Genomic DNA, 10,392 nt, shown 5'->3' on the forward strand with positions numbered 1-10,392 from the left:
CCTCCCCCTTTCCCACCTCTAGTAACCACAGATCTGTTCTCCTGCAAGTTAAACATATTACTGTGGTCTGCCTTCCCTCCCTCCCTCCCTCCCTCCCTAGGGCAAGAAGGGTTTGCTCCTGTCTTTGTTTTCCCTGAAATAAACCTTCCTCTCCCCCCACCCACCTTTTATGGAAGAAACAGGACAGTTCCAGAGCCCTCTCAGAAGTCTACTAGTTCATTTGGCTGTCCCTGGTCTGTAAGGGATGTCAGTGGGGCTTGACCTGCCATGTGCCCCATCATTCCTAGAGGACGTTGTCACTCTCCCCAGGCAAGTGATCAGACTAGGGCAGAGTGGCCGGTAGAAAGCAATGGAAACCATTCACATGGAATTGCTTTTACTCACTATACTTCTGACATCAAATGTGTAGGGTATTTTTTCCCCACACCAACCAATTCTCCAAATCTCTGGACACCAGTGGACATCCTACCATTGTCAGTTCAATTCTGACACTACTTACACAGAGTTAGCATCAGACCCCACAGGTTTAGCAGCTCAGTCCCACAAGACTGCCCACTTCACATGCCAGCTGCAGCTATTGAGTGCGAGGATATTCACACCACACTTCTGTCTGACATGGCTACAGGATCAAGGATCCTCACCCTCCACCCCCTTTAGTTTCAGTTATTTCCTAGAACGACTCACAGAACTCAGGACAGCACATTACTTATATTTACTGCTTTATTATAAAGGATACAACTCAAGAACAGTCAAATGGAAGAGATGCATACAGCAAGATATGGGGTGGGGGAAGGGGGGTTGTGGAGCTTTCATGCTCTCTCCAGGCATGCCATGCTCTCAGCACCTCGATGTGTTGTTCACCAACTCAGAAGGTCCCTGAATCCTGTTCTTTAGGGGTCTTTATGGAAGTTCCATTACATAGGCATAATTGATTAAATCACTGGCACCAAACTCAATCTCCAGCTCCTCGCCCCTCCCTGGAGATCAGGAGGTGGAAAGCTGAAAGTTCCAACCCTCTAATCATATAGTTGCTTCCTGTGGCAACCAGCACCTATCCTGAAGATATTTAGGGGACTCCAGCCATGTGTTGTCTCATTAGCATAAACTCAGGTCTGTTTGGGAGGGGCTTGTTATCAATAACAAAAGATGCTCCTATCACCTCATCACTCAGGAAATTCCAAGGGTTTTAGAAGCTCTGTCATGAGTCAGGAATCAGGGACAAAGACCAAATATATATTTCTTATAATGACACACACACTCTTGGATTTTCTGGGCTATTCTGGCCAGTGTGGCCACTCTCCTGGCTTTACCCAGAAAGGACCAACTGGGCTAATACTTTGGCAATGCCCTGCATGTCCTGGTTTTCTGTGATTTCTTTGCTATCACTCAGACTCAGTGGCGCTTGCATTGCTCATGTCTTCCTGAGGTACTCATGAGGGGTTCTTCTCCCTATAATGAGCTCCTGGGAGGTTGCAGTATTAGGGTTTTTCCACTACAGAGGACACAGCTGACAGTTAACATGGCTATGTCTATAGCACCCCATACATAACATTTTTGGTTTAAAACATTTTGTACTGCATGAAAACATCTCCTGTCTTGGTTTGCAGGAAGCAGAGGCTTTTGCCTTGTACCACAAGGCACTGGATCTGCAGAAACATGACCGGTTTGAGGAGTCTGCCAAAGCCTACCATGAGCTCCTGGAGGCACGCCTGCTGCGGGAGGTGAGGTACCAGCAGGCCTGGCAGTGTGTCCTCGTGGTTAGCACGTGTGCTTAGGAGGTGGTCGACCTGGATCTTGCCTCTGCCCTCCCATTTCTTGGCTGGGTAACCTTGGACACATTATTTCACTTCTCTGCTTCTCAATTTCCCCACCTGTAGAGTATTGCCTCGTTGGGTTGTTGTGAGGGTTGAGTGAATCCAGTGAAGCTCATAGCACAGTTCCTGGTGCACAGTAAGTGCCAGCTGTTGTTATACTTAATCTTAACAACTATTCTGCCTAGTAGGTTGGGGTATTGTCCCCATGTTACACATATGGAAACTGATGCTTAGTGAGGTGCTTATGGCTCAAAGCCACCCAAGTAAGTGAAGTGTTAGAGCCAGGATTGGAGCCCCTGGTTTTCTAATACCAAAATGATCCCACTGGCAGCACATTTGGGCAAATGCTGTTTGAGTGACAGACCAGGAGCTCAGGGAGCCTGTGTAAGTGCACTATGGACTTTTGAACATAGGACCAAGGACACCGGGACAACTAGCAGAGAGGGCCAGATAGGGCAGGATCTGGTCCCAGCATGGGGACTGTACTAGTGGTGAGTGAGTTAAGCCTCAAATTAGCTGGTTGTGATTGGAGGTTTGGGAATTGGTCTCAACCTAAAATTGATTTAGGAGGGTATATATTTCATTAGGAAAGGCTTTTGTTTTCAAGTACCCAAACACACAGACGACGTGCATTAAGGAAGCAGACAGACTCCGTGGATGTTTTCTGGACCACGCAGTCCTTCAGTTGAGCAGAGTCTCCTACAGCCCTAGGAGGGCAGACACTTTTGTCTCAAGCCCCACTTCTGGATGGTTTCTACCACTGATGAGACAGAATGCTGTGTTCTAATTATCAGCAGAAAGTATCTATTCCTTCTCTCACTTGAGGTATTTTCTCATATTCCTAATTATATAGCTTGTCATGATTCTTTGGTTGCTGGTTAGTGTCTTGGAATTGGGGAAATTGTGACCTGTCCTGTCCTCCCACCCTCAGCCCCCACACCCCACCCCCAGTAGGCAGTGAGTGAGGGCCCAGAAAGGGAAAAATAATTTATTCCATATTTAGTGAGCTTCAGTTATGGGCCAGGTGCTGGGCATGTTTCAGGAGTGGATCTTCCCTCTCAGCCCATGGTGGAGTGGGTCTCAAAGACATGAACAGGTAAGTATGGCACTGAGCAGGCAGTCTAAGTACAGAGCTGGTGTTGGGTGGGCCCAGCACTCAACAGGTGCTGGGCAGGAGTTCTTTGACCTAAGGGCACAGGCTGTGTGTCAGTGTTGTATTCATAGGTGTGCAAATCTGTCTCTGTATCACTTTCGGCTTTGAAAGATCGTTTTAGCACTCTCTCCCTTTGCTTATAAAAGTAAAGCATGCTCGTTGTAAACAATTGAAAAGTACAAAAAATATACAAAAAGGTTTCTTTTTACACTCCTATGGCATTGGTATACTTAACATTAAACTAAATTACATAATTACAGTTTCACAAACGATTGGCATAAACAGGTCCTGGACCATAGCTGACTCTTAAGAAGTATACAGTCTGCCTGGTGGGCATTCTGAAGAGGGCTTGTTGGGGCGAGACTTTCAGGGAGGCTGGAGAGTGGTGGTGAATATAGCTGGTCAGTTAGATGGAGGCTAGTTAAGAGAGCTTCCACTGTGTTAGGTGTGCGTGTATCACTGACTAGTCTCTGAAGCAGACTCTTACATCCTCTGTAAATTTGTTCACACTATTTTTTTGACGAGTTCTGTACCTGGAGGTACAAAGGTATCTGGGATCCTGCCCTGGTCAGCTGGTCTTGACCTTTTTGTAGTATAAGCCAGATAACAGTAGAGGATGACTGAATGGAGCTTGAATTGAGCTTTCCAGTCTTCTTGGTGGAATTCCTTAAGAGCTCCAGGGTAGATTTCTTGGATTAGTCAAGGGGTGCTTCCTGAGGATGACACGTCGTCAGGTCTTGCCTGTTCTGAACATAAAGAATAATGTGTGGAAGCCACCTGTCCCAGCACAAGGCTGGGATGTGGACTCATTACCAGAAAGAGCTTTTTTGTGCCACTAAGTTTTTCTGTTAGAAAATGTTTTACTCTTTGTCATGTGGTTAGAGCAATAGTTTTCTTTTTTCTTTTCTTTTTTTTTTTTTCAGTAAAGATGACTGGTAAGGGAATCTTAACCCTTGACTTGGTGTTGTCAGCACCATGCTCTCCCAAGCGAGCTAACCAGCCATCCCTATATAGGGATCTGAACCCTCGGCCTTGGTTTTATCAGCACCACACTCTCCCAAGTGAGCCACGGGCTGGCCCAGAGCAATAGTTTTCTAATCAGTAGTTTCTTACAAGATAGAAGGTTCTCTAAGAGTTCTCATAAAAGTTGTAGTGAAATAACTTTTTATATTAAGCATGTTTATAATCCTTATGCTTTCTTTTTTTTGTCCTTTTTGTGACCGGTAAGGGGATCACAACCCTTGGCTTGGTGTCGCCTGCACCGCGCTCAGCCAGTGAGCGCACCGGCCATCCCTATATAGGATCCGAACCCGCGGCGCTGCTGCGCTCCCAGCACCACACTCTCCCGAGTGCGCCACGGGGTTGGCCCTCCTTATGCTTTTTTAGCTCACTTTCACTTTTATATTTAGGGTAAGAATTATTGTCATATTACAGAGGTCATTGAGACACTAACTTTTTAGTTAAAGTAACTTGTCTATGGTCATGTGATGAGTTACAGAGTTGGGAGCTCAGCCTCTTGACTCCTAATCTAGGAGGACATGTAGTAATGCTCCAGGTCCTGCCTGCTTCCCCCAGGCAGTCTCTTCACACCTTGTCCCCCATCTTCACACCTGCTGTGGGAAGCCACCGGCTGGCTTACCAATGATGTAAATGTCACTGTCCAGGCTTGAACCCTCAGGGTTGGTGGTAGTGGTGAGGAGCATTCCCTCTGTGTCTATTGATGTCCAGACTGCCTGCAAACTGCCCCATGGTGGTCTAGACTTTCTTTTCTTTGGGATTGGAGGGATCTTCTAATACTATCTGGGGCAGCACCTTCATTTTCCAATGCAGATAGCATTGGAACTGGCTCCAGGGCCTGCAGCAAGGCTAGCCTGGAAGCCAGGTATCCTTCTGACTGTTTGCTGAGGCTTCAGGGCCTAAGTGTCACTTCTGCTCCCGTTTGTTTTGTTCGCAGGCAGTTTCATCCGGTGATGAGAAAGAGGGGTTGAAACACCCTGGCCTGATATTGAAATATTCCACATACAAGAACCTGGCCCAGTTGGCAGCCCAACGAGAGGATCTGGAGACGGCCATGGAGTTCTATTTAGAGGTGCGGTTTTGGCAGTGTTCAGCTCCTCGGTGTTTTGAAAGCTTTTGGTGGAGGGGATTAGGTTGTGCTGTTGTCACCCAAAAAGAGGAGTCCGTAGTGCTGTGTCACCAACCTGTGGAGCCCGAGGCCCTAATCGGTGGGTGCTAACAGTGAGTACAGACAGACCTGGAGGGCAGGGGTGGAGGACAAGGAGCATGCTTGAATGCAGAGTCCTGTGTGTGAATTTCTCCTCTGCACTAAGTGCAGATGTGACTGTGGGCAAGTTATTTAACCTCTTGGTGCCTCCGGGTTACACCAATATAGCAGGAGTAATAAAAAGAGAGGATAGTTGTGAAAATTAAATGAGTTGGTACGCATAAAAGTATGAAGAACAGAGCCCGGCACTAGCACCCAGTATGCTTCCAGTCATAGTAGTACTGCCTTTATTTCTATATTACCATCTCTGTCTCTGTGGGCATCTCTAATGTGCCAGACACTGTGCTAATTGCTTCCCATGCATACTCTGATCCTCACACCATCTTGCCAGGAAAGTGTGTTCATTTCCATTTCAGTGAAGAGGAAACGGAGGCCCAGGACCGTTCTGCTAATCAGTGTTGGAGTAGGGATGTGAACTGAGGTCTGTCTCCAAAACACATAATCTTTCTAGAACCCACAAGACTCCCATATTTTCTTTAAATTCTACTTCTTTCACTTCTTTTATCTATTAAATATGTAAGGAATGCACATGTTCAAATCGACAAAATATATCAAGGAGATGTTCTGAGTTAAATTGTTCCATTTTTTTTTTTTTTTTTACAACAAACTATCTGCAGTTTAATTACAAATACCATGTTAGTGACTTGACTACACATTTCTCAAAGTCATACAAAGGTCATGATAAATGACAGTATTACTGATTTCTGTGACTAAAGTTCTGTGTTCCCTCATATATGCTGTGTAAGAATAAAATCACAGCTATGAGTGCAGTCCCAGGGTAAGAGGGTGGAAACTTCAGCAGTCCAGAGTATCTCAAAGCAGTTGTGCAGGGCTGGAATACATTAGATGTTCAGTAGCCCTTTGAACAGCCCCTAACACAGAGTCATGAATCACTAAGTAATGGGATGGTCTTCAGCCGAGATGAATCTTAATAGCTCTTGAATTGTGCTTTGCTCATTGACACTGAGCTCTTGTTCTTTGGCTAGATTCAGGGCTTTCACGGCATATTCCTGTGCCTTTGACAAATTCATCATCAGAAAGTAAAGCATGACCAGGATCTTCAGAACAAAGATAGTTTTTTGGGGTGCCTTGTCAGATGTAGATTCTCGGAAGTTCAAGATTGAAGTCAGGATCCGAATGGCTTCTGCTTCCTGGGCTTCATCCAATCCAGTGTCATTCTCAAATCGTTTTCCCAGTAAATCTATTTATTGGAGGCGAGCCTCTGAGAGGACTTGATAGTGGTTGTTCAAATATTTATGCGAGATCTCAGTGACCTTGTTGTACAATGTGTCTGCCAGGTCCAACTTTTTAAGGTCACAGAAGATATTAACCAGGTGGAAGTAGCCTCCTGAGGTTCTGATGTCCTCTGTTCCAAATGCACAACTGGCAAAATAAATCTGTAGCAGGAAGAAGAAGGAGATTGCTTGAGTTCCCTTTGCATATCATGTATCTGATAAAGGACTTGTATCCAGAATACATATAAAGGACTTTTACAGCAGCCCAGTTTAAGAAAGGGCATTTCTCCAAAAAGATATATGAATGGCTTATAAGCACATGAAACCCTGAACGATCTGGCCTAGACCAAGGCTAGGCTCGGCCAACAGCAGGTAAGCAGGCACAAGTTCTACTGAACTCAGGCCATGCACGTTCATGCGGAATCGAAGAGAGTGCAAAGCTGCTGGGACAGCATCTTCATGTTTTCCTTCAAAGAGGTATTTCTGGCCTACGGTGTAGCAGAATTCAATCAAATACTTCTGCTGCAGCTGCAGCTGCTGCAGGCCATGCTGCCATTCTTCCTCTGAATTGTAGAAGGGCATGGCAGTGCGCAGCGGAATCAGGAGCTGACATATCTTCTCATGGATGCTGCCCTAGTCAGCTCTTTGATGCACCACACCACGTGGGCACTCAAGCAGAGGGGGAAAAGCATTCCCTAGCAATATGGCGCCCTTCCGGGTTCTTCTCCCTAAATTGTTCTATTTTTATGTGCCATTTCTTTGGGTCTTGGAAACATGTGACTCCAGGAAAGATGAGGAGGCCTTGCTAGTTAGTGGTAAGATAGTCATGCCATTTTGCCATTTGCCTGGGTAGTTCGGGGTAGTTCAGGTGGCTGGGCCAGTGCTGTGCCCCTTCTGTCACCATGGGTGCCTGCTCAGCGAGAGATCCAACTGAGTGTGTATGTGCACCCTCTGCTTGTGCTGCTTCCAGGCAGTGATGCTGGACTCCACAGACGTCAACCTCTGGTATAAAATTGGACATGTGGCCCTGAGGCTCATCCGGGTTCCCCTGGCTCGCCATGCTTTTGAGGAAGGGCTGAGGTGCAATCCTGACCACTGGCCTTGCTTGGACAACCTCATCACTGTCTTGTACACCCTCAGTGATTATACAAGTGAGTCTGGCTTTGACGCTTTCTCCCATGTGCCCATATTTTTTGGGACAGAGGAGGGAGGGTGGCTTGGGTAAGCTGGAAGACAAAGTTAACACTGAAGGGCTTTCTGCCAGACTGTCACAAAGAATGGAAATGTTTTTACATCCCTTATTTATTCTGTTTGTCTTTCTTGGTTTATCAGATGCTTTGTAGTACTAAGTAGTATGTTTTCTGAGTGACTTTCCCTTTGGCTGTCTCATCTCATTCCTGCATTGTCCCATCTTGTATGTCTTAGTCAGCTCAGGCTGCTATAACAAAATGCCATAGACTGGGTGGTTTAAACAACAGAAGTTTATTTTTCACACTTCTTTGTCTGGTCTTGGCCCTCTTCTTGGTTTGCAGAAGGCCACCTTCTTGCTGCATTCTCACATGGTGGAGAGAGAGAGAGAGAGAGACAGGCAGACAGACTGACAGGCAGACAGACTTACAGGCAGACAGACAGGCAGACAGACAGAATGCACATGCTGTAGTCTTTTCCTCTTCTTCTAAGGACACCAATCCCATCATGGGGGTTCCACCCTTTTGACCTCATCTAAACCTAATTACCTCCCAAAGGGCCCACCTCTGAATACCATCACACTGGTGATTAGGACTTCAACATATAAATTTGGGGGAGCCACAAACATTCAGTCCATAGCATTTTACCCCTAGTTCCCTAAGATTCATTTCCTTCTCATATGCAAAATATACTGATTTCATCCTAACAGCCCCAAAGTCTTAACTTGTTCCAGCATCAACCCTAAAGTCCAAAGTCTCATCTAAATATAATCTAAATCAGATATGGGTGAGACTTGATGTACAATTCATCATCCTGAGGCAAAAATTCCTCTCTAGCTGTGAACCTGTGAAGTCAGATAAGTTATGTGCTCCCAAGATACAATGATAGGACAGACATAGGATAGACATTTCCATTCTAAAAGGGGGAAATAGGAAAGAAGGAAGGTGATGATGGGTCCCATATAAATACAATACTAGGCAAGACAAATTCCATGATGTCTTAAGGCTCAGGAATAATTCTGTTTGATCCAATGCTCTGCTCTGCAGGCCTACTGGGGTGACAATGTCACCCTCATAACACAGTGGGGGTGACCCCACCATTTTGGCCTGGTGGCCCTGCCTCCAAAACACTAGTGGGACATCCTGGCCTATGCAAACCAGAGAGGTAGCCCCACCCTTTAAGGAATTAGCCCTGGACCTGTGGTGGAAGCAGCAAGTCTGGTGACCTTTGAATCATCTTTGGGATTCTTCTTCCCTTTTCCTGAAGTATAGCTCATATTCAAAGCCTTTCTTTATTCCCTTCCATTTTTTTCTGTTCCCTTTATTTCCAGGGGGCAGTGTTTCTGGTATAGTCCTCTGCATTCCTGGCTTCTGCTGAGATGGCTGATTAAATTTGTGGATCATACCCACACTGATCTCCTGATCAAATGGTTGGTCAGCCACACCCTAGTGTTTTCTTCAGAACAAGCATTCTTAATGTTTAAACTGTGGATAGGCTGATAATTTTCCAAATCTTAAAGTTCTGGTTCCTTTTTGCTGAACAGTCTCTTCAATTCATTTCTCTCTTCTCACATTTTAGTGTAAGCAGTCTGGAGGAACCAGGCTGAGCCTTCCACACTTTGCTTCAGTCTCCTTGGCTAAATATCCAATTTCATTGCTTGCATGTTCTTCCTTCCACAAAACACTAGAACATGAACACAATTCAACCAAGTGCTTTGCCACTTTATTACAAGGATCATATTTTCTCCATTGTCCAGTAACATGTTCCTTACTTCTTTTTTTTTTTTTTTTTTAAAGTTTGGTTTAGACTAAGTTCTTAGGAGAAAAATAGAGATCATGAGTTTGAAGCCAGTCCAGGGTTATGCTCATCATTGAAAGGGGGTGGTCAAAATAAAGTCAGGGCTCATGAAATATTTGAAAAAAGCAGGCAGGCCTGAGCTGATAAAATTTACTAGCATTTTCAAATTAAATGAATACATCAAAGCACATTCAATAAAAATTATAGTAAACAGTGTGATGAAATCACATCCACTTGGGTTCAAATCCCTTCTTTATCTTTTACCAGCTGTAAGACTGGAGTCTCACTTTCCTCAACTCTAAAGTGGAGATAATAATAAAACTTACTTCATAAGGTTGTCAGAAACTTTAAAAGAAATAATGTATATAGTGTATTTGATGCTGCCTGTGACTAGTTAAATACTCAATAGATGGTAGTTAGGCTTACAGTCAAGATGGGAGAATAGATGTCCCCAGCATCACTCTCTCCCACAAATCAACCTATTTACAGCTATTAAAAAGCAATGACAGCTAAGCTAGGGCCACTAGAGCTCAGGGGAAGGGGAGGAGAGACCCATGGAGTTCATGAGGCAGGAGAAGCCACAATGAGAGAAAGAAAGGATTGCTCCCACCATTTCAAGCCCTGGCCACTTAAAGGCTAGAGCTGATGAGCTCATGGAGCCAGAGCTGGCAAAAGGCACATCTGTGTGCTTTGTTTGAAGTTGCTTGGAGGCAGCAGGGGAGAAGAGGGTTTTGATGGCCCCCAGGCCAGCAAGACCACTAACAGGGTTCCTGTGGACCCACATAGGAGTGAGGAACCACAGGCAACAGAGAAAAGGAGCCACTGTGAGGCTGGTGAGTCATTGCAAGGGACTAACACATGGCCCATCATATGGGAAGTGTTTAGAGTGCATACAGTTGGGGAGCAATCCTTTCTTTCTCT

At 45.3% G+C, this 10,392-nt stretch overlaps 1 protein-coding gene and 1 pseudogene across 3 annotated transcripts in view; one reads left to right on the forward strand and one right to left on the reverse strand.

Moving 5' to 3' along the window:
* The window catches only part of CABIN1 (calcineurin binding protein 1), a 178,659-nt gene that overhangs the window by 22,932 nt on the left and 145,335 nt on the right, over nucleotides 1–10,392 (forward strand). For 2 of the 3 annotated variants that reach the window (XM_008568589.1, XM_008568590.1), the window contains exons 4-6: nucleotides 1,608–1,721; nucleotides 4,922–5,056; nucleotides 7,457–7,637. In XM_008568589.1, the coding sequence (XP_008566811.1) occupies nucleotides 1,608–1,721; nucleotides 4,922–5,056; nucleotides 7,457–7,637 (430 nt within the window). Of the gene's footprint in view, nucleotides 1–1,607; nucleotides 1,722–4,921; nucleotides 5,057–5,142; nucleotides 5,193–7,456; nucleotides 7,638–10,392 lie in introns of those variants that run through there. The other variant, XM_008568591.1, reaches the window with a different exon arrangement.
* On the reverse strand, nucleotides 5,898–7,390 carry LOC103587165 (annotated as a pseudogene).

The sequence above is a fragment of the Galeopterus variegatus genome, unplaced genomic scaffold (genome assembly GCF_000696425.1).
Source record: "Galeopterus variegatus unplaced genomic scaffold, G_variegatus-3.0.2 Scaffold424, whole genome shotgun sequence".
Lineage (NCBI taxonomy): Eukaryota > Metazoa > Chordata > Mammalia > Dermoptera > Cynocephalidae > Galeopterus > Galeopterus variegatus.